This window comes from Hemicordylus capensis, chromosome 8 (genome assembly GCF_027244095.1).
Source record: "Hemicordylus capensis ecotype Gifberg chromosome 8, rHemCap1.1.pri, whole genome shotgun sequence".
In the NCBI taxonomy this organism is placed as follows: Eukaryota; Metazoa; Chordata; class Lepidosauria; order Squamata; family Cordylidae; genus Hemicordylus; species Hemicordylus capensis.
The window spans coordinates 3,120,103-3,143,184 of NC_069664.1; the positions used below are offsets into that span (position 1 = coordinate 3,120,103).

The 23,082-nt window shown below is 51.5% G+C and overlaps 2 protein-coding genes across 3 annotated transcripts; both read right to left on the reverse strand.

Annotated features, from left to right (window-relative positions):
* Positions 1-1,892: 1,892 nt before the first annotated feature.
* On the reverse strand, positions 1,893-8,768 carry LOC128333929 (pulmonary surfactant-associated protein C-like). Of its 2 annotated transcripts, XM_053270035.1 has the most exons (5): positions 8,691-8,768; positions 7,302-7,442; positions 4,961-5,101; positions 3,776-3,886; positions 1,893-3,033 (listed from the first exon to the last, which is right to left on the reverse strand). In XM_053270035.1, the coding sequence occupies exons 1-5, from the start codon at positions 8,733-8,735 to the stop codon at positions 2,902-2,904; spliced, it is 570 nt and encodes a 189-aa protein (XP_053126010.1). In that variant the 5' UTR covers positions 8,736-8,768; the 3' UTR covers positions 1,893-2,901. The 2 variants fall into 2 exon arrangements, with proteins under 2 accessions (XP_053126010.1, XP_053126011.1); XM_053270036.1 differs by lacking the exon at positions 3,776-3,886.
* Positions 8,769-15,771: 7,003 nt separating this feature from the next.
* LOC128333808 (skin secretory protein xP2-like) lies at positions 15,772-21,932 on the reverse strand. The gene is made up of 3 exons (XM_053269818.1): positions 21,834-21,932; positions 19,173-20,171; positions 15,772-16,866 (listed from the first exon to the last, which is right to left on the reverse strand). Exons 1-2 carry the CDS (start codon positions 21,930-21,932, stop codon positions 19,374-19,376), a joined length of 897 nt encoding a protein of 298 aa, XP_053125793.1. The 3' UTR covers positions 15,772-16,866; positions 19,173-19,373.
* Between the last annotated feature and the right edge of the window lie 1,150 nt (positions 21,933-23,082).

Here is a 23,082-nt window from a genome sequence, read left to right on the forward strand (position 1 = left end):
GGAGTGAAAGGGGGAGTGGAGAAATTGGGAGGGGCAGAGGCGTAACTAAGGAAAACGGCGCCCGGGGCAAGCACTGAAATGGCGCCCCCCACCGCCGCCCCCCCCCACATACTACATTATACTTAGGTTTTTCCTCACAAGCGCCCGCTGCCGCCGCCAAGCCAGGCCAATGACTGGCTGCCAGGCGCCAGCAAAGCAATGGGGGGGCTCAGGAGGTGTGGAAGGGACCGCTCGTGGGGAAGGGGGCACAGACGCGCTCCCTTGACTGCTGCAGCGCTGCTGCACTGAGCAGGAAACATTTGTATTAACAAAAATTTTTTAAAAAAAATTAAAAAATTTGGTCATGGCGGCGCCCCCCACGTGACCAGAAAAGATGGCGCCCGGGGCACATGCCCCCCCTGCCCCCCCTATAGTTACGCCTCTGGGGAGGGGGGAAGCACCCACAACCCCTTTGGGAATCGTCCCTGTTTTCCAATGCCTTGCTGTCAGGGAGCCATTCCTAGTTATGGCTTGGTGGTGGAGCATCTGTGCAGGAGGGCCCAGGTTCAATTCCTGGCAGTGCCGGAGGCGGAGATGAGAAACACCCCCCACCCCTGTCTGAGACCCTGGCAAGCGGCTTGCAGTCAGTGGAAACTGTACAAAGCTCGATGGGCTGGTGGTCTCCCTGACCCAGCAGCAGGCTGCTTCCTTGGTTCAACCCTCTTCACAAGGCACAGCAGCGCAGAGAAGGCGTAAGCCTCTGCATTGCTCACAGTTTGGCTGCAGAAAGGACCAGAGAAGCCCCAACAGGGATGCTGTGAGACTGCGCTCAGCTGGAGACCAGTGTGATGAGCTCAGAGTCCGTCTGGGTCACACGGGCTTCCCTCTGGCCCACAGCTGACGTAATCTGAAGGCAGTCAGAAGGTCAGGTCTTTGGGTGGCAAAATAATGAAGGCATTCTCTGATGGGCCCAAGTTTTGTCTTTCCTATGCTTTATTTATCATAGCCTTGTCAAGCAAGCGTAAACACACACATCACTAGCATAAGCCCGCAGAGGCCCAAGAGGAGGATCAAAAGGCGTGTTGGAGGCTGAGTGGGTTTAGCCGCGGCTATCTAATGACTCCAGGACACAATTCTCTACATAGATGAAAAACACGTAGTAATCAACTGTGTTTCTTCTGCCCTGAACACTTGAAACACCACGTTACATTCATTGTGTAGTTTGCTTTGCATGTTTGCTTGTTTCTGAATCTAAATAGTAGCTGGGGAAGGAGATCTGGTCAAGACCGTGGGGCAGGGGGAGGGGTATTTGCACCCATTCCTGCATGGTCCTCCTGAAGCAAATTGTGCCCCTTGAGCTGCCTCCATTAGCACCACTAGCAGTTCAGCGCACTCCTATTTTATTGGCATAAAACCATAAGTCAGGGGTGGCCACGCTGGACTACAACTCCCATCACCCCCTGATGCAATGCATTGCAGCAGGGCATGATGGGAGTTGCAATCCAACAAACGGTCATTACAAAACAAACTATAAGGAGACCAAGCCAAAAGGAAACAAGCAGCAAAGCTGAATCGTTAGTTTTGCACATGTCATTTGTGTCTGATTTCTGAATGCTGCCACTGCAAATCATGAGGTTTGGTAGCTGTTGTGTTTGCAAAGACTCCCCGCACCCCGAATTTGACATCCCAAGGGCAGTGAAGAGGCAGGGCAAAATTCTTTCTTTGCCACTGAGGCAAGCTGAAGGCATAGTTTCGAACTTCTGCCTGTACAAAGCCGAGGTGTCAGTAGCATCTGTGGCAGGACAGTTTCCACTGGGACCATGGTGTAGCAGAATTCCCCCACGGGTTCAGAGTGAGAGATTGACACCAGCAGTTGAGAGAAACCAGACTTTATTGCTAGCAATAGACTCAGTGGGATAATTCCCAAAAAGCTGAGCACCGATCACATTCCAGCTTCAGCTCTTATACCCATCTTAATTACATTCAGTGGATACATTCCTCATTGGTTGGCATCACTTAATCGTCATTTTACAATTATTATAATCATTGCTATTATTACAATTAGGCAATATTTCTCTAGCTTATAATCGAGCATTCCTCCCCTCCTTCATCTTGTTCCAACCTCTACTCCCCTCAGCTATTGGCCTTGAAGGTGTCCTTAGCCAGCGCCTCTGTTATCTGGAGATACCAAAGGGGCCTCTTTGCTTGCATTCCAGCAGAGGACAGATTTACGGTGCATTCAGCAATTTGCAATTAAGGCCGTTTGGTAACACAGACCCTTTAACCATTTCTTGACCACTACCTGAGTCTGCCTCAATGGTACAGAGGGAAAGGGCTCAGTACCCCTTCCCTGCATGGTCAAGCTGTCCCCACCCCCACCCTGCCCCACTGTTATTTAACTAAAAACAATCAAGGTGACACTTTGTGCTGAATGCAATGTATAGCTTGATCCTTAGAGCTCAGCCTCAGGGAATGCATTCCTTGCTGGACTATACCACTTTATATTACAGGTGATGGGTTGGATGTCTGAATGGTCCCTGGTATAAACAAGACTTCCTGCACATGCAAAGCTGGCAGCATTTAGAGCCCAGAGATGCTCCTTCTGTGAGCGCATGCACGAAAACATTCGGGCACCCTGTCTCTCTAGTTCAGCAGCAGATACAGAGCATGAGTCTGGTGTTTGGCTTGGTGCTGGGAGAGGCTTGGAAATTGGCTGGCGATGACTTCTGGACCCAGAGGCTGGGGCTCTGCCAAAGCTTTGAGTGCTGCATTTGGGATTTTGTGCTCGCTTCCCAGAAGTCATCGCTGGAATCTCTCTGTGCCCCTCAGGAGCATCGTTGTCTCGGGAAATCCGGCCCATCACAGCTGAGGGGTGCATTTGGTCTGATTTCATCTGTCGGTCCTCTCGGCCACCCCCCTCCTCTAAGCCCAGTAGACAGGGAGGTGGCTGCAAAGGATGTTAAGGGTGGTGCCCAGGGCTGAACGGTCGGCCAGTGGCGCAGGGTGTCCTCCTTCCTCTTCGCTCTGTTTGAGGGATGGTTTGAGAAGCTTGGTCTACAAGGGGAAATAAAATAATGATATCCCCAAGAGAAACTCCTTGCTTCTCTGCGTTGCATGCAACTATGCATGCAAAGGGCCAGAATTGTTCCTCTTTTGGGTGTGCCGGATGAGATTTTCCATTTGTTTGGTTTGGGGGGGGGGGGGCTGGGATGAAGGCTGCTTATCAGGGTCGGCCACCTTGGCTCTCCACAGCTGTCGTTGGACTACAACTCCCATCACCCCCCAGCCACAATAATGATGGGAGTTGCAGTTCAGCAAGAGCTGGAGAGCCAAGGTGGCTTACTCCTGTGTTATAGAAAGTGAAGACCGTGCTGGCTCATATAATTCCCTGCCTTAAGCGGATCGCTAATGGTCCCCGCTCCCTTTCCTCTCTTTCCCCAATTAAAATCAGGGCTCTAGTACGACGGAGCATATATCACTGGCTGCACACCCAACATGGCCCACTCCCGGCCTCCAAGGGACCTGGGCAGACCTCAAGCAATGGGAAGCTCCCCAGCTTGATTATGGGCACAGGAAGCCCATATGAAGTATGAAGCAGGGGTGGGCCTCCTTGGCCCTTCTGCTGTTCTTGGACTACGACTCCCATCATTCCCAGCCACAGTTCACTTTCATGGGAGTTGCAGTTCAATAACCGCCCCCGCCCCCCCGGGCATAGAGGCAGGCAGGCCGGCCCTGGATGCGGATGGTCCGTCTGCTGCCCAGCCCTCTGCCTCCGCCAGGCGTGGTCTTGCCTCACCTGGGCCTGCTGGAACACCTTGGCCACAGCCTCCAGACCCTGGATGTCCTCCTTGTTCATCCTGGTGACGTGGCAGGATTGTCCTGGCCAGGATCTGTAGCCGATCAGGAGCTGCTCCAAGACAAAGCCCAGGGACACCCTTCAGAACCCTGAGAGAGATACGCTGTCTGTGCATGGGCTATGCCACTTTTTCTGCCCCTCCAGCCTCTCCCACATCTGGTTCTGTCCCCACCCCGGAGGAGATGCTAAGCTTCTGCAGCTTCTCCCAGTGCTGCTTCCTCCATGGCACCTCAGGAGGGGGGAAACAGGATACTCACGGTCTTATTTATCACACACACACACACACACACGCACCGTTTTTCAACAAAGGTTCCCAGATAACAGGGAGGAGAGCTGGTATGAGAGCTGGTCTTGTGACAGCACAAGCATTGGCTAAGCAAGGTCCACCCTGGTTTGCATTTGAATGGGAGACTACATGTGTGAGCTCATTCCCCTTTAGGGATGGGGCTGCTCTGGAAAGAGCATGTAGGTTCCAAGTTCCCTCCCTGGCAGCATCTCCAGGATAGGACTCAGAGAGATTCTTGCCTGCAACCTTGGAGAAGCCACTACCAGTCTGTGAAGACTATACTGAGCTAGATGGACCAAGGGACTGACTCGGTAGAAGGCAGCTGTGTGTGTGTAGTGGGATGCTGTGCAGGGGCTGGATAGGGTCAGTTGCTCTCCCCCTGCTAAATAAAGAGAATCACCACTTTTAAAGGGTGCCTCTTGGCTCAGCAGGGGATCATAGGAGGGTTTAGCCAGGGTTTCTCAGCAGAATGTGGCATGGACCTCTTGGGTTTAGGTTTATAAAGCCTGGGCTCAGGCCTAGAAATCCCCTGGCTCTGTTTCTCACCTACAAATGGAACCAATTAAGCACCCTCACTTTCTCACCTGTAAATGAATTGCCATTGGGTGACCTTGTTCCACTCCAGAGGCCAAACTTGGAAGAACTTAAACAACTTACCGAGAATGGTCTCTGCAACTATGAGGACTAGGGACATACTTTCAAAGAGAGAAAAGACTCTTAGGATTCCATTAAGGGCTCTGAAAGCCTTGCAAAGGCATTATGTAAAATAGGTCTACCCCACCCCTCTCCTTCCAGGGATTTTCCTTTTGAAGTTGCAGACCGGACTCAGCAGATCTTACATTACTGTAGTCGTACACCACCGTGGCAGAAGAGTTAAGGTTCCCGTTGACTTGGAACGTTGCCACCTGTTCCTTCCGGCTCATGGAAAGGTGTTGTGGGGAGGTCTTCCCATCCAGACCTTGAATGGTCATTTGCAGGACCTGGTGGGTGAAAAGGGGAGCTTGTTGAGAGCAGTGAGGAACAGAAGGAAGGCAGAAGGTACTATTGTGCTGGATCAAATGCAAAGATAACCATCTTCAGTTTTTTTGCAGCTCATAGGATGCTCCTCACTGGGCACTGTGACTTCTAAAGGTAAAGTGTGCCGTCAAGTTGATTTCGACTCCTGGCACCCACAGAGCCCTATGGCTGTCTTTGGTAGAATGCAGGAGGGGTTGACCATTGCCTCCTCCCACGCAGTGTGAGATGATGCCTTTCAGCATCTTCCTATATTGCTGCTGCCTGATATAGTACCAGCGGGGATTTGGGCCGGCAACCTTCTGTTTGTTAGTCAAGCATTTCCCCGCTGCACCACTTAAGGTGACTTCTAGAAGATACTTTTTCCAAAAAGCATTCATGGCTGATGGCTACAAGCTTCTGCACAATGCCATCTGGTTTTGATGTATTTGTGGTTTTGAATGTTATTCTCGATTGGTTTTGTTGTACTTGAATGTGTTCTATGTCCCTTTTTTTGCATTTCGACAACATGGAAAAGTGAGGTATAAATATTTATAGTTTTAAAAAGCAAAGAAACGTGTAAAGGCAAATGCTGTCGTGCTGCCAAAAGATAACTAGCTATTTATGGCTTTTGACGGCTGGTGACTACTAACTACTGAACACATCCCGTCTGCTTGGGTAGGGGTTAGAGAGCAACAACTGGGGAGGTGGCTGTAGCTAGCCAGTCGTTGTCTGGGTTTGCAGTTTGGGGTTGTTGTTTTTACAGCTGATGGTGAGTGGGAGGAGAGCTGGTCTTGTGGTCACAAGCATGAATTGCCCCCTTTGCTAAGCAGGGTCCACCCTGGTTTGCATTTGAATGGGAGACTACATGTGTGAGCACTGTAAGATATCTGTAAGATTACCTTTTAGGGGATGCAGCCGTTCTGGAAAGAGCATTCGCTTGCAAGCAGAAGGTTCCAAGTTCCCTCCCTGGCAGCATCTCTAGGTAGGGCTGAGAGAGGCTCCTATCTGCAGCCTCAGAGAAGCTGCTGCCAGCCTGTGTAGACAATACTGAGCTAGATAGACCAATGGTCTGACTCAGTATATGGCAGCTTCTTCAGTTCCTATAACTCCAAGGATATGCTGTCTGCATGGGCGAGGGGATCGGAATGAGTATTGCCTTACAAGCTACTAGCTGTGTTCTGTCTGGGCATTTGCCTGCTCAGCTTGCATATTGGTAAACAGACAGACGACGTATTGTTCCCACCATTATGAATAGGGTAGGAGACGCCTCCTGCCCAACTCAGGGAGTGGTGTGCCCTCCCGTTTTCTGTCTGCGAGTGAGTAAGAAGCAAGGTCTTTACAGAGGTAGGTAGGAGGAAAAGCCCTTCTGTCTGGCGGCTGCTTAGCACACCGGGGTGGTGGTGGTTAGAGCACTGGAGCAGGGTTCCCTCTAATAAGGGTTCCCAGTGTTATTGACGACAACTCTCAGCTGCAATGGCTTTTGCTTGGGGATTATGGGAGTTGTAGTCAACAGCATCTGGGAATCCCTGTTAGAGGGAACACTGCACTGGACTAGGATCAGGAAGACTCGGGTTCAAATCCCCATTCAGCCCTGAAATTCACAGGGTGACTCTGAGCCAGTCACTTCTCTAGGGTCAGAGGAAGCTGCCATATACTGAGTCAGACCATTGGTCTATCTAGCTAAGTATTGTCTCCACAGACTGGCAGCAGTGGCTTCTCCAAGGTTGCAGGCAGGAGTCTGTCTTGGAGATGCTCCCAGGGACGGAACTGGAAACCTTCTGCATGCAAGCAAATGTTCTTCCCAGAGTGGCCAAATCCCCTAAGGGGAATATGTGGTCTCCCATTCAAATGCAAACCAGGGCAGTCCCCGCTTAGCAAAGGGTCCTGCTTAACTTATTTATGCTTGCTGTCACAAGACCAGCTCTCTTCTCTCGGCCTAATGTACCTCCCAGAATTATTGTAAGGATAAACATAAACCGTGTATACGGCTCTGGGCTCCGTGGAGGATAAATGCAAACACAAAAATATTAAGCTGAGGGCAATGACCACTGCTGGTGCCTCTGGCCTTGCTTTTAGCTCACACACCAGCAAGAAATGGGCGGGTGTCCAGCTTCTCCTGCCCTATTCATAATGGTGAGAATGATCTTGGATATTCCAGAGGGACACCAAGGCCCCAGTACTGACCGTTTCCGTATGCTTCTCCGATATATGCAGCCCCATCAGAAGGAATCCCAGGACAACCAGAACGATCACCACCACCACCACCACGACAATCAGCATCTTCTTGCAAGGCAGTCCAGGGAGCCTGGGAGATGCTGAATAATCCTGTGGGGGCAGACGAGAACACAAGGTGAGCCCAAAAGTTGTGCACACTGGAATCCTATTTTATTTGTCCCAGACAGGAAGTGTGGTTTAGTGCAGGGGTGGGCCACCTTGGCTCTCCAGCTGTTGACGAACTACAACTCCCATCATCCCTAGCCATGTGGCTGGGGATGATGGGAGTTGTAGTTCAACAGCAGCTAGAGCGCCACAGGCGGCCTACCCCCGTGCTTAGAAGCACAGGCTAGTTCTCATGGAGTGGCAAATCTTGGTCCAGACTGTACCACATTTTGCTGGAAAGCTTTCATGAAAGGACATCTGTCCAAGCAAGAGTCTGCACACAGAAAACGGTCATCTCTGGGGAAGATGAGGCTTCTTCCTGGCCTGCTAGTTTTCTACATGCAAGCCCCCCACCCCACCCTGCGTGCCTCAGAGAAACAACAAGCCAACATGCGAGCCAATGTGTTGCGGTGGTTCGAGGCCTGGGGAGGTCGCCTGGGCTTGAATCCTGACTCAGCCATGAAACTCACAGGGTGACCTTGGGCCAGTCAATCTTTTCCAGCTGGGACCGCCTCACAGGGTTGTTGTGGGCAGTCCATGCACACACTGCCCTTGAAGGAAGGGTGCTGGAATAGGAGTGAAAATATGGATGGAAGCCCCTCCTGCAGGCTGAATGGGGCAGGGTCCTGGTAGAGGCGTGGAAGGGGAATGGGGGTGGTGGTGGAGAGCACTGATGCACACAACCTCTCAGCTTCTACCTGCCATCTGGCTCACAGATGTTGGGGATGATGGGAGTTGTAGTCCAACAATAGGAGCCAGCATGGCGTAGTGTTTAGAGTGCTGGACTAGGACTGGGGAGACCCGAGTTCAAATCCCCATTCAGCCATGAAACTAGCTGGGTGACTCTGGGCCAGTCACTTCTCTCTCAGCCTAGCCTACTTCACAGGGTTGTTGTGAAAGAGAAGTATGTAGTACACCGCTTTGGGCTCCTTGGAGGAAGAGCGGGATATAAATGTAATAATAACAACAACAACAACATTTGGAGATGTAGGTTTGAGAATCGGGAAGCTTGTCCAGGGGTTCCCCACTGGTGGCCCTCCAGATGTTGCAGAAGTACTATGATCACCCCCAGCTGCAGTTTAGTTGTAGGCCAGCAACATCTGGCGTGCCACAGGCTGGGAGCCCCTGAGCCAACCCCTGGCCTTGGGTTCTGAGCTGTACCTGCAGGAGTAACCCAGGCGTCCCCAGACTTACCGGTGGGGCCTCCGCCAGAAGGGCCTCCTTGCTGCTGGTCTGCATCCTGTCAGTCTCTTGCTGCTTGGCGTTCCTCTTTGCTTCCTGGCTGGAGGGAGCCCCCCTTTATATAGGTCGCTTGTGGGTCACATGCAGGTTGGACAGCCTCTTTGCAGCTCCCGCTGGCTGGCAGCCAGGCCTTGTTCTGGGGCACCTCTCTCCTGCCTGCGTCCTTTCCAAGCCAAGTGCCCCATAAGTGGTGTTTGGGCTTGCGACACTCAAGAGCCTCTGGAGAGACCTTTCCAGGAGCACAAGGGCCTCCTGAGCGGCCGCCAATGGCCTCTTGTTCCCCTGGAGGGCCAAATCCAGGCCTCTTTGCAGGCTCCCACAGGGCTGGAGTCCCTGGCGACTTTGGATTATTTGCGCCAGAAATCTGTTGAGGCATTTGAAGCGAAAATGTGAGAACTCCTTTCACGTTTGCCTGATGAGCGAAAGGAGCCCCTCGTCAGCCCTGAGAACTGCGAGTGTGCTGGGAAAAGGGTGGAGGGAATCATGGATTGCAGTGAAGTGAGGACACCGCTCGGGTCAAAGGCAGAGAGTGCACCCTTTCCATGCAGAAGGGCCCAGGCAGGGACCCACACGTTTAGGGATCCGCTCACTAGCCACAGTAATTGTGGCCACCACCAACCTCCTCCCTCCTCCCAAATCTCTCAGCTGCACAGGGATATGGAGATGGTAGGAGAAGGAGGAAGAGAGCTGGTCTGATGGTAGCAAGCATAAATTGTCCTCGTCGTTAAGCAGGGTCCATCCTGGTTTGTATTTGAATGGGAGGGACACTACCTGTGAGCACTGGAAGATATTCCCCTGAGAGGATGGGGCTGCTCTGGGACAAGCAGAAGGCTCCAAGTTCCCTCCCTGGCAGCATCTCCAAGTTAGGGCTGAGAGAGACTCCTGCCTGCAACCTGGGAGAAGCCTCTGCCAGTCTGTGTAGATACTACTGAGCTACATAGATGGACCAATGGTCTGATTCAGTATAAGGCAGCTCCCTATCTTCCTAAGGAACAGCAGGAGCCCTGTCCTATTGCTCAGGAAGGATCCCTGCTCTTCCTAAGCTGCTCCGAAGCGGCAGTGGAAATGAGACCTCAAGATCTGTGCAATTGCAAGAGGGTCCCACTTGCCAGATGGCCAGGGGCACCAGCCACTGGCAAGTGGATTTGTAGCTGCCGGATCTACATCTTCAACCCCATGTTGCATTTTTAACCATGAGTTAATGGGAAAGATTCTGCCGAAGACCCCGGAGAACGGCTGCCAGTCAAATCAAAGCGGCAGTTTGGGGCGAGATGGATCTGTGTTCTGACTCCGGATCAGGGAGCTTCCTATGTCCCAAAGGAGATTGAGCCCATCTGAGAGAGCCGTGGTTCAACGGCAACGAGAAGGCGTGTGGTGCTCGGTGTTGTTTTTCTTCTTTGGTTGCCTGGAGCAGAGGTGCTCAGCTGTAGGCCCCAGGTGCTGCCGGGCTGCCACAGCGTGGGAGATGATGGGAGTTGTAGTCCAACAACACCTGAGGACCCAGGGTTGAGAACCCCAATGTACTGGCTGTTTTGGCACCGGGTGTCTACAATCTAAATGGCACAGCACTCTTCAACACAGGGCACAATGCACCAGGAAGAGGTTCTGCTGTGCAACCCTCCCTGCAATGAGCAAGAGCAGGAGCATGGGAGCAGAACTCTTTGAGTGGAGAACTCTTTGAGTGTCCCTTTGAGTCACCTTAAGTCGCGCAGCGGGGAAATGCTTGACTAACAAGCAGAAGGTTGCCGGTCCGAATCCCCACTATATCAGGCAGCAGCGATATAGCAAGGTGCTGAAAGGCATCATCTCACACTGTGCAGGAGGAGACAATGGTCAATCCCTCCTGTATTCCAGCAAAGAAAACCACAAGGCTCTGTGGGTGCCAGGAGTCGAAATCAACTTGATGGCACACTTTACCTTACCTTAGCAAGCTAGAGGTTGCCAGTTTGAATCCCCGCTGGTATGTTTCCCAGACTATGGGAAACCCCTATATCGGGCAGCAGTGAGCTAGGAAGATGCTGAAAGGCATCATCTCATAGTGCGCAGGAGGCGGCAATGGTCAACCCCTCCTGTATTCTACCAAACACAACCACAGGGCTCTGTGGATGCCAGGATTTGAAATCAACTTGACGGCACACTTTACTTCACTTTGCAGTCGGGCTGCTACAGTCTGCAAGGAGGGACATCACCGGCCACTTAGCTTGATCCGCCTGGAGGCAAAATGTGGAGAAGCCGCCCCTTGACAGTTGTGCACACCTGCCCGCGCAGACTTCACCACGGCAGCAAACCTTCCGTTTTTGCCTTAGGATGTCAACAGGGCTGGCAGTTGAGCAGGTAGAACTGACCAGGATTTCCTCCAGACTTGAAACCTGTCTCTTTCCTGAAACAGACCAGTTTCAAGGCAGTCCACATGCTATAGCAAGAGGCAGAGGGTTTTGTGCTGGGGAGGCCTGAGTTCTTCCAATCCCTCTTCAGGATGGAGCTATACATTGCCCATGCTAATGTCCCCTCCCATCCCTGTGCCGGTTAGGCATGCTTGCCCAGAGTGTTTCTCCACGCACACCCGCCAATGGGCAGGAAAATGTGTTCCAAGCTGGGTAAGTGTGTCTAATTGGGAGAGTGGGGTGTGTGTGTGGGGGAGACCTTGAGATGGAGCAGCTGCTTTCAGTGGGTGGCAGCCCCCCCACTCTCAGTCCTGCCTCATGTCCACTTCTGCCTTCAGCCATGAAGCTCTTTGGGTTGCCACTTTGGACACGAGGCAAAGCTCTGCTAGCCGACCACACAGGTAGGATTACAGGTGGGACAAAAGAAGGCCGTGCATGCTACCCTGAGAAGAAGTTGCAGATGGACTCACTTTGCCCTCTCTTTGCAGGATCAGGACCAGGGGGCTGTAGTGGGGGGGGGAATGCGCAGGGATGGAGCAAGGGGGCTTCTCTGGCTGTCAAGGTGGGCATGGCCAGCCCAGCAGGGCTGTCATGGAGAGTGCGGCGTTGGCAGCTACATCCCTGCTGAGGACTCCTCCTCTTGGGCGGGGGGGGGGGGGCTGGAGAGCATGGCAAGGGGAGGGAGAGAGCAACATGACCCCCCCTCACCATCCAGTAATGCTGCCTTCCACACCGGTAGGTGTATTTATTTATGTATTCATGCATTCATGCATTCATTCATCCGATTTCTATACCGCCCTTCCAAAAATGGCTCAGGGTGCTTTACACAGAGAAATAATAAACAAACAAGATGGCTCCCTGTCCCCAAAGGGCTCACAATCTAAAAAGAAACATGATAAGACACCAGCAACAATCACTGGAGGGATGCTGTGCTGGGGATGGAGAGGGCCAGTTACTCTCCCCCTGCTCAGTAAAGAGAATCACTACGTTAAAGAGAGTCACTACGCCTCTTTGCCAAGTTAGTGTATCTCATTGAATGATTGATTACGTGCTGTCAAGTTGGTGTTGACTCTTAGTGACCACATAGATAGATTCTCTCCAGGATGATCGGTCTTCAACTTGGCCTTTAAGGTCTCTCAGTCAGTGGTGCATTCATTGCTGTCATCGAGTCCATCCACCTTGGTGCTGGTCATCCTCTTCTTCTCTTTCCGTCAACTTCCCCCAGCATTATGGACTTCTCAAGGGAGCTGGGTCTTCGCATAATGTGTCCGAATTATGATAGTTTGAGCCTGGTCATTTGTGCCTCAATCAAAAATTCTGGATTGGTTTGTTCTATGATCCATTTGAGGCACAGACTCAAAGCTATGAGAAGAGCAATCTCATATTGCCTTGGAATTGTGACTTGCAGAGCCGTCCACAGATGGGGCTGCAGCTCAGTGGCTGAGCCCTGTCTGGCATGCAGAAGGTCCCAGGTTCACTCCCTGGCAGCATCTCCAGGTAGAATGGCTGGGGAAAACTCCTGCCTGCAGCCTTCAAAACTTCTGCCAGTTGGTGCAGGCAATCCTGAGGTAGATGGACCAAGGGTCTGGCTCGGTCTGAAGCAGCTTCCTGCGTTCCATCCTGAGTTCTTAGCAAAAGGTTGTCCGCGGCAAAGATGCCCATTCACAGAGCCCTTTGGCTACATGCGCTGGTCGTCGTCTTCCCTCTGTGCCCCATCCTGTCCGAGACCTGTGGAGTCTCTCTGCCCAAGAGATCCCCCCCGGGAGTGTTCTCCTCCATCGGCTGTGGGTGTTTGTGTACATCTCAGCCCTGCTGGAGGTGGCTAAGAATAGCCGGCATACAGAAGGCCATCTTCTTCTTCTTCTTCTGCACACTTGGCCCTTTGTTGTCTGGGGTGCAGCTGTGCCTGGAACGAGAGATGTTTTCGACCGTGCCACACACGGCTCTCACAGGCGGCTCGTGGGCCATGAATGGTCTGAGGAAAGCTTGAGCCTGGCGGATGAAAGGGACGAGAGAACGCAAAGAACTGCAGGGCGGCAGGCAGGGCGGGGGAGTAGCGGGCTGAGCTGATCAACAACCCCGGTGGAGATATCTAGATATAGATGCACCTGATCGGTCCTCTTGGTCCATTCAGTGCCTGTGTGGATAGCCGTGAGTACTACTGCCAGCAGTGCAATGCATCCCTGCACGGAGACCCCTTGCCGCTCTCGGGGTCTCTGTCCACAAGGGCTGAGCCCCCAAGTGGAGGGGAGATTTGGCCTCTGCCGCAACAGTGTCACCAAGAACAGTCTTACCCAGAGTTGCCCCAGAGAACCGGCACCCCCTTGCAGCCTCTTTGATGGGGACCCTTGTGTGACCGATGGAAGCGTCACACGTGATCAGCTGAAGGGTCAGCATCATATCAACTAAGAAACGTCGTTGTCATTTCCCATGTGAAGGGAAAGTTACATGCATTGATTTATATCAGGGCTGTCATTCAAAGGCTGCGTCCATAATCATGTCCATAATCACAGTGATCCTGGTTAAAGGGTTAACCAGGATTGCTGAGGCCTGCAGAGCTGATCATGAGAACCTAGGAGATCCATTTGGGAACATGATGGTGTATGAGTGTACAGATGTCTGTACACTCGTACATTTTTTTTGTATGACTGTACCTGTGTTCATGTTAAAAATAAGCCTGGATACAGGTCCCACAAATGCAGGGTACAGAGAGGGAGTGTACAGCTCTGTGTTCAGCATAACATGTGAATAACTGTACCTGTGTCCAGATCTGTACCTGTGTCCACTGAACACTTGTTGTACGAATGTGGAGCATAACGTGCTCATAGGGCTAAAATTTCTAGGCAATCCGGAATCAAACCTCTGTTAACTTGCATTTAACCAGAACATATAACCAGGATCTGAACTGTCTAGTTAAATGCAGTTTAACCACAACGGTTTGACCAGGATTGCCCTGAAATTCTGGGTTCTGACAAACAGTTCTTCCTGTTTATCCTGATTAACTCTTGAACCAGGATTGCTGTGACTGTGTGAATACAGCCCAATTAAAACGCTATTTCCAACACAATGGATTAACCACGTTCATTTTTTTTAAAGTTTCAGACACAAAACTGTGCTCAGTCAGTCATCTGACCCCAGCCCATGCATACCAATCCAAGCGTGTCTGTCTGATGCACCCCTCCACAAATAAACCAACACAGGACGTGCCTTTTATTTATTAGTGGGTTTATTCTCTCCCACCTTTCCACTTAGAGAGTGGGGAAGGCGGCTTACCATTTGTAGAAAAGCACAAGCAAATATGGAAAACATGGTCCCGTGCAGCACACACTTCATCCCGCACCCCACACTTCCAGTTGTGTGCCGAAACCATAGATGAGTGGGTGGGCGCCTGCTTGGCAGCTGAAGGAAGGACTCGGACTCAGTCTTGGGCTTCTCCAGTTAAATGCTCTCAGGGGGCAGCAGCTGCAGTGGGGAAGACTGGCTGGCGAGCGGTAACGACGACTGCTACAACTACTGCTACTACTGGGAAAGAGTGACCTCAGAGAACTGTATAAGTATACCGTCAGAATTAATTCTATTTTTCTAATAATCGTACTGATAATCATACTTATTAATCCATGGAATTTTATATTGTTTTTATTTTATTTTTTATATTTTAATACTGCCTGATATGTCCATCTCTAGGTGGTGTAATTATTAATCGATGGAATTCTCTGCCACAAGATGTGGTGACAGCCAACAACCTGGATGGCCTTAAGAGGGGTTTGGATAACTTCAAGGAGGAGAGGCCTATCAATGGCTACTAGTCGGAGGGCTATAGGCTACCTCCAGCCTCAGAGACAAGATGCCTCCAAATACCAGTTGTAGGGGAGCAACAGCAGGAGAGAGGACAAGCCCTCAACTCCTGCCTGTGGGCTCCCAGAGGCTTCTGGTGGGCCACTGTGTGAAACAGGATGCTGGACTAGATGAGCTTCCTGAGAGAGTTGGTCTTGTGGTAGCAAGTATGACCTGTCCCCTTAGCTAAGCAGGGTCTACCCTGGTTGCATTTGAATGGGAGACTAGAAGTGTGAGCAGCACTGGAAGATATTCCCCTCTGGGGATGGAGCCGCTCTGGGAAGAGCAGAAGGTTCCAAGTTCCCTCCCTGGCAGCATCTCCAAAATAGGACTGAGATTCCTGCCTGCAAACTTGGAGAAGCTACACCACTGCCAAACCTAACAACCCATATCTACTCACAAAATGAATGAATGAGTTGCTCCTCAAGCTTTCCCTCTGTCTGCACACCTGGGTTGGATCCTTCTCCCCAACATGCTAGGCTTCCACACCCAGAGAGTTCCCTTAAAATTATTATTATTTTAAAATCCCATCTTCAGCTTGCAGCCTGGATGCAGAGCTTTGCCTCTGGATTGTGTGAGTATATGAACCAGCCTCCTGTTTGGAGGATTTGGAGGGTAGGGCTGGCTCCCAGAGTGCTGCTAGGGCAGAATGAGCAATCCTGCTTCTCGTTGATTTGTGCATCCTGCCTCTTTGCAAAGCTTATCTTTGTGGCTCTAGAGATCCTACTCAGGCCTACTTGAGAACATCTTGCAAGAGGTCTGTCTTGAGGTTCCTTTGCACCCATACCCCCAAATAAATGACACGACACAGGAAATGGGTTAAAACTAGGGCGATAACTTTATTAACCTAGTTTCAACAGAGAGCTGCAATGTAGCCAAGCCACAGTGGAGCTGCCACCCTAGGGTGCAGCACCGTATCCCCTCCTCTGACCTGCCATCATGGTGCTGGTGACCAAGGAGCTACTCTATTTAAAGGCACCGCTCCTAACATGGGCCAGATCAAAAACCCCTACCAGTGCAACAGTGTAGAGTAGGCAAAAAACCAGCCACCTCCAGGCCAATCTGGGTGGATGGGGAAAATTCCTACTCGGCCCCAAAAGGCGGCCAGCTAATCCCACACTGTCACCCGGCGGGGTGAGCGGATGCCAAGGTGTTCCTGCAGAAAGCCAGCAGAGGTTGGGGACTGCTCTCATTAGCATGTCCTCATCCCTCTGGATGGCCCTATGGACCGAGGATAAGGGATGTGCTCACATCATTTTGGCGCCTCATTAGAGAGGCACCGAAACGACTTGCCTGGTTCAAATGTGCCGATTCAGGAACATCCCTACCGAGGACGCTGTCACAGCATGGTCCACTGTGTTTCCCAGGCTTGTTTCTTATACCCTGCCGGGAATGGATCCAAAAAACCAGCACCCCACACAGCATGCAGTGCTAGCAGATGTGGTCTTGCACCCAGGCTCCGAATCAAGAGATGGGGCAGAGCGAAGAGTTGCAAACTCAGGCCACAACTATAGAAACTAGTTTGAAAGGAGTTCTGTAAACTAAGGTGTGGCTTCCAGTCCTGGGGTGAAGCATTGCTGTGCAACCATGCCTCCCTGTTAAGGGGGTGGTTTTTGCCTCAGAGGTGAAGGCAAAACTCCTCCGAATGGAGAAGTATCCTCCCTTCCACACAGAAGGACCCTTTGGTCTTCTCCCAACACCTTGAATAGACTTGAGGCTTTGGGGGACCTAGCCAGAAAGGCAATGGGAATCTGGTACGGGCTTGATCTCCTCAACCTCTTCCTGCCCACAATTCCCTTCACCCACGAGGGGAAATTTGTCAGTGTTGATGTGTACTGACCTGGCTGAGGTCGCCTTCTGCACTTACCTCAGTAACAATGCCAAGTGGGATTCCGGGAAGTGCTCCTTTGCTGGTAGGATGGAGAGAGAAGGCAAAGATAACAAGTGTGAGCTTCAGATTGGCGGATCTGCTATGACTTAAATGTCATTTTCTCAATGACCTTCAGTTTCAACTACCTTGATTTCGTGTTGATGTCTTTATCCAACCCCCTGCCAAAGAGCTGCTGCCCAAAATGTGTTGGGTTTTCTTCATAAACACATGGGGTTCTGCACCAGTGGACTATATTAATTATTGCAGGGGTGGCCAACCTGAGGCTCTCTAGCTGTCATTGGACTACAACTCCCATCACCCCTGCTGCTGTTGTAGGGACTACAGTTCCAATAACCTCCTGCCACAATACGTGGTGGCTGGGGATGATTGGACTACAGCTTCTATCATCCCCGGCTCCCATTTCTTGTGATGGGGTGATGGGAGCTGTAGTCCCTCCACCAGCAGCTATGGATGATGAGAATTGTAGTCCCAACGACAGCTGGAGAGTCTCAGGTGGGCCATCACTAGCTCCTTGGATCCTCTGTGGCTTTTCTCCTGGCTTTGGCTGTCTGCTGTGCTTACTGGGGGCTGCTAAGTAAGGGCATGGAGGCTGTGTGCCCCCCTTCCCCCCGCAAACTGACGCTCTTGTTAGGAAGGGAAACTTATAGCTTAACCAGAAGAGAGCGAAAGTGCCAATTTCTCTGAAGAGAAGAAAACTTGCTTAGCCCCTTCTCCCTGCAGCTGTAGCTGCTTCTCTTCCATGGTTGGCCAGAAGAGGTGCCAGTCAAGCTATCCTGTCTGATTGTTTCGGTACTCCCCTCAGCATTGCCCACCCCCTCACCCCAGGAGAAACAACTACCAGGCTGATTGCCACCGCCTGTATTTGATTGATTGATTGATTGATATTGACTTTTACATTTTTCCTCCGGGAGGTGGGCAATGCTTGGGTACACAGGATAGCTTGACGTTTGGGGTAGGGGGGATGCCCACCTGCCCTCCCCCCAGCTGTTGAGTGCCAGTGTCTGCTCCTCCCAAGTGCCGTCTGGAGCTCCCGGTCAGACTCCGCCAAACAATCAGAAGACGGCTTCCAATCTTCCCTGGCCAATCGGGGAAGACAGGAGGCTGCAGTAGGAGGGGTTGAAGCAAGCTCCCTTCTTCTCAGAGGAAATGGCTGTCTGTGGTTCTTCTGAGGAAGCTGTACGGATTGCTTCTTAGCAAGTGTCTGCATGGGCTTGGTTGCTCCCCTCAAGCCCCTTCGGACTGTTCCTGCCCAGTGGGCCTTTCCCCTCCTGTTGCCCAGGGAGGTTCTCTTTTTCTTGTACCCTCCCCCCCCCACAAGACACTTCCCCCCTTCTCTTGCCCAGGGGGATTTTTTCCCCTTCTTTCCTCCCCCTCCCTCACCACCCCTTTCCCCTTCTTTTGCCCGGTCGGTAGTATTTCTGTTTAGAGATTTAGCCGTGTGCTTCCTATAAGAAAACACTCAGGGCTCAAGCTTGTTCAGCTGCCAGGAGTTAGTTGCGCAGGTCAGCCTGGGTGCTTTCCAGATTAAACCTGATCACAACGCCACTACGGATCTGCAGAGTGTGCTTCTGTATTGCCTGTGCATTGACATCACCATCTCTGTGCTATCAGCAAGGTGTCATTCACATTTCCAATGCCTTCTTTCGGATTTTATTGCTTTATTACAGTCCTGCAACATGGTAAAAAGATTGCAGTATCTTTCCATTTTAGGGAGGTTGTAACTGTAATCGGGAAAGCGCCCAGCAGTGGAAAGGTGCTTGCACTGGCACTGAATGGGGTGCTTTATCTTCCCAGAAACTGGGGGAAGTCCCACTTTGGAATTAATAACTGGGATCTACTGAAATGAATTACAAGAATGCGCCACACCCTGCAAGGGGTCCGATGGGCTGCACACCACCCCAGAGTGTCCGAACAAAGCGCAGTTTGAATATAAAAGATAGAAACATTTTAAATATATATGAAATGAAAGACTTACCATCAACTTAAGACCCCCCACCTTATATATAAATGGAAGCAGTGGAGGGCAGCACACCAGTGTCCCATGGAGTCCAGTAGGGCTGCCCCACCTCCACTGGCACTCTCCCCTCCCAAGCTCCCCATCCATCCTGGCTTGGTCCAGCTCTTGTCTTCTCCAGCCCTCCACAGAAGTAGAGCTGGGATGCAGCCAATCCCTTCTGCATAGCCCCTTTGTTCCCTAGAGACACCCACATCCAAGACTTCTTAGGATCCATTCCCAAATCGGGTTCACCATGAATTTGCACCCAAATGGGGAAAGGAACTGAGCAATTCAAAAACAAAAATACAAAACCAGTAACTGATACTGACTTTAACCTTGGTTCAGGTGTGAGGCAAGTCCTTGAGTAAAACAGCGTTGATCTCAACAGCATTTTCCACTCTTGGGATGCTCCATCTAGAGCTGCCCCATCCTCCTGGGATTCTGCATTTCCCTTGCATTCACTGGCTGTAGTTACTTCTACAGGGGTTCTCGTTTCTCGGCGAGCCATTTAATCCCTACCCTGAGGGAAATCAAGGGCAGGGGGCAGGACTAAACTGTGGCCAGTTGCAGGAAGGAGGCAGGACTGGCCCAGAGCCGGGAGGGGGGCAGAAGTGGGGGTGCGGCACTGTCCTGGGGCCGGCTGCATAAGGGGGTGCGGGACAGCCACAGTTCTGGCTGCATAAGGGGGTGCGGGGCAGCCACAGTTCTGGCTGCAGAAGAGGGGTACGGGACAGTCCCGGGGCCGGCTGCAGAAGGGGGGTACGGGACAGTCCCGGGGCCGGCTGCAGAAGGGGGGTACGGGACAGTCCCGGGGCCGGCTGCAGAAGGGGGGTACGGGACAGTCCCGGGGCCGGCTGCAGAAGGGGGGTACGGGACAGTCCCGGGGCCGGCTGCAGAAGGGGGGTACGGGACAGTCCCGGGGCCGGCTGCAGAAGGGGGGTACGGGACTGTCCCGGGGCCGGCTGCAGAAGGGGGGTACGGGACTGTCCCGGGGCCGGCTGCAGAAGGGGGGTGCGGGACTGTCCCGGGGCCGGCTGCAGAAGGGGGGTGCGGGACTGTCCCGGGGCCGGCTGCAGAAGGGGGGTGCGGGACTGTCCCGGGGCCGGCTGCAGAAGGGGGGTGCGGGACTGTCCCGGGGCCGGCTGCAGAAGGGGGGTGCGGGACTGTCCCGGGGCCGGCTGCAGAAGGGGGGTGCGGGACTGTCCCGGGGCCGGCTGCAGAAGGGGGGTGCGGGACTGTCCTGGTTCTGGCTGCAGAAAGGGGGGTGGGTACCGGACAGTTCTGTGGTTGGCTGCAGAAGGCGGGGGAGGTCCTCCTGAAATGCCAGCCTGTCATCATTATCTCCTGAAATACCAAAGTTAATATATAGACCATTCTTATTTCTGAACTAGTGCTATTCAATGGTGTCAAATTTCATTTTGAAGTGGATAATGGGATTTTCCTCAGGGCAGGGAAGTAGAATATGGGCAGCCTGGTCCTTCTGGCATATATGCAGGAAAATGACAAAACAGAGAAAGCATTTGATTACATCTAGGTACTATCCATGATTACAATCTAAGCAGTTTCTCAAATAAAACCAAAACCAAATACCAAAATAAAACAGCAACCAATTAGGGACAGACTTACACAATTTAACATATCAACTGAAATGATGAAGCAGAAAAGGTCTACAGTACTTAGACAATGGGAAAACTGTCCCTCTTTCTAGGACTCTCACTCACCACTGTCAGCATTAAATCTGTGGACCTGCTACTTAAATGACTTATTTTCTTAATGACTTTCAACCTTAACTAGGGATGTTCAGAACGCCTAGGAAAAGGTTTGCTGTGAAACAGGGCATTTCAAGCAGTTCAATCTCGCCAGAGAACACCCTGCAAAAAGGGGTCTTCTTCGAGATCAACCCATAACCAACTGGTTTTGTGGCAAATGGGTTTGCTGTTTGGACAGCGATTGTGGGTGCCATTTTGGAGGGCTGTTTTAGTGTTTCCCCCTTTCTTGTTGGTTTTCTGGCATTGCCTTCCAATTGGCTTGTGATCTCCTTGTTCCTTGGTTGGCCTGCTTTCATACAAAATCAAGTGTCGGTGCTCCCACTGGCTGGGGGGAGGGGGAGCCAAAAGGAGGGAGTTTCAAAGTGTATTTAAGGGGCTGCTTGACAGAGAGAGCCACACTCTTAGAGGATATCAGAGGAGGAAGGCTGCAGCAGAGCAGAGAGTGGTGGCAGAGAGACTGTGCCAGTGTCTGGCTTGCTCTCTTTTTATTTTCCTTACCAACTGCTTATTTTACTCTTATTTTAAAAATTGTGCCAGCAGCCCTAGTGGTAGTGGGTTTAACTGGGTGCTGCTGTGGGTTTGAATTCTGTTTCTTTGTGCCCCCACCCCACTTCTGACATGTAACAGCCCTTTGATAACAAGGATGCGGAGAGTTCTCCCCACCTTCCCCTTTGGCACCCCGTTGCTGTCTGCTGCTGTGTGCTTGGGCAATTTCTGTTTTTGTAAGCTGTGTTTGCCCAACCTGCCAGGCTCTCTCTTTCCCCCAGGTGTCTCCAGGATTTATTTATGTTATTTTGCAAGCTTTTTCTTTTAGTCTTTGGGTGGATGGCTGCCCAACTGCCCACCCCACTAGCTGTTAAGTGCCAGTTGCTGCTCGGCCCAAGTGCTGCCTGGAGCTCCTGGTCAGAATCAAGTAGCCCCCAAACAACCAGAAGACAGAATATCTTATCTGGCACCTTTTCTGACCTATCAGGGAAGACAGGAGGCTACAGCAGGAGGAAGGAGAGGTTCTCCCTTCTTCTCAGAGAAAATGGCTGTTTGTGGTACTTCTGAGGAAGCTGTAAAGATCCCTCCTAAGCAAGTATCTGCGTTGGCTTGGTTGCTCCCAAGCCCTCACTGACTGTTCCTGCGCAGTGGGCTTTTCTTCTTTTGTCATCCACCCCACAACCCAGCTATGTCTTTTCCCTTCTGTTACCCAGTTAGGGTCTCTTTTTCTTGTACCCGCTCCCCTCCCCGGATACACCTCTTCTCTTCTTGACTACTACACCTTCTTTCAAAGTCTGCTCTTTCCTTGCTGGATCCTGCTTTATCTTTACGCATCTTGACCTTACACCAGGTTGGTCAAAGGAAACACCACTTGTCCCCCAAATCTTTCATGGTCCTGTTTTGGTGCCTCTTTTTCTATAGATAGAAGGAAAAAACAGATAGTTGTGTAAGCAGTTAACCCACAGTTCCCGTGAATGGGTGATGTGCAGCCTGGCACATGAGCAGGGAGGAGGGACTGTGTGACTTTGTAACTCTTTCCAGTCACACTCATGATCCACAAATATTACAAATGTTGATAGGCTATTTTTCAACCAAAAGGGATTCTCAATGTGATTTACATTGCCAAAAGAATGAGAAGAGAGTTCCCTGTCCAGAAGGAAACTGGGACACAATCTATGCAGCAGCACAGCAGAGAGACCAGCAATAGCCCCAGAAGGATACTATGTTGGGTTGATTAGGGGACAGTTGCTCCCCATCCTGCTAAACAGAAGAGAGTCACCACTTTACAAAGTGGTGCTTTGCTCAGTGGGCAGGGGTGAAGTCCAAACTGTGTGCCACAAGAAGGACTCCCAGTAGCCACTTAATGGAGAAACACCTAGATTGGGCAGCAGTGATATAGGAAGATGTTGAAAGGCATCATCTCACACTGCACGGAGGATGGCAATGATAAACACCTCCTGTATTCTACCAAAGGCAACCACAAAGAAACCAACTCGACGGCACACTTTACACCCCCACACATGACACCATCAACAGCCAAAGTGTTGAATAGGGACAGCTGCTTCCCTGCCAACCTGCCTCACCACTAAATATGAAAACTACCCACAAAGGTACCTCTTTGCCCAGTCAGCAGGGCTGATTTTGACATAAGGGAGACCCTGGAAGGGGGACTGTGCTGGACTGAAGAGGGACAATTGCTCTCCATGTGCCCAATAGAAGAGTCTTAACATTAAAAGGCAACTCTAGGCCCGGTTAACAGGGGTCCCGCTATTAGCAGATAAAGCGGCAAATTTTTATAGAAACCCCCTTAGTCTCCTCCAAAGGGAACAGAGGGAGGGCAGGGCTCCCTTGAAACTCACCACTTGATGAAGTGGGCCACAGCACAGAAGAGAAGCCCCTTCCCTCATGATGAGCACGACTCCCCTGGCAGGATGCTGAAAGTGCCCAGGAGTTGCCCGTTGGGGTCCTTGAAGCCTTTAACTGC

Bases quoted from the DNA above. Each gene is read 5' to 3' on its own strand.
- LOC128333808 (XM_053269818.1), bottom strand. From the start codon at position 21,932: ATGCGTAAAGATAAAGCAGGATCCAGCAAGGAAAGAGCAGACTTTGAA. The intron at 20,172-21,833 runs GTACAAGAAAAA...TAATGATGACAG, and splicing joins GTATCCGGGGAGGGGAGCGG to GCTGGCATTTCAGGAGGACC.
- LOC128333929 (XM_053270035.1), bottom strand. From the start codon at position 8,735: ATGCAGACCAGCAGCAAGGAGGCCCTTCTGGCGGAGGCCCCACCG. The intron at 5,102-7,301 runs GTCAGTACTGGG...TTCACCCACCAG, and splicing joins CGGAGAAGCATACGGAAACG to GTCCTGCAAATGACCATTCA. The intron at 3,034-3,775 runs GTGAGGCAAGAC...TTCCCCTTGTAG, and splicing joins AGGTGTTCCAGCAGGCCCAG to ACCAAGCTTCTCAAACCATC.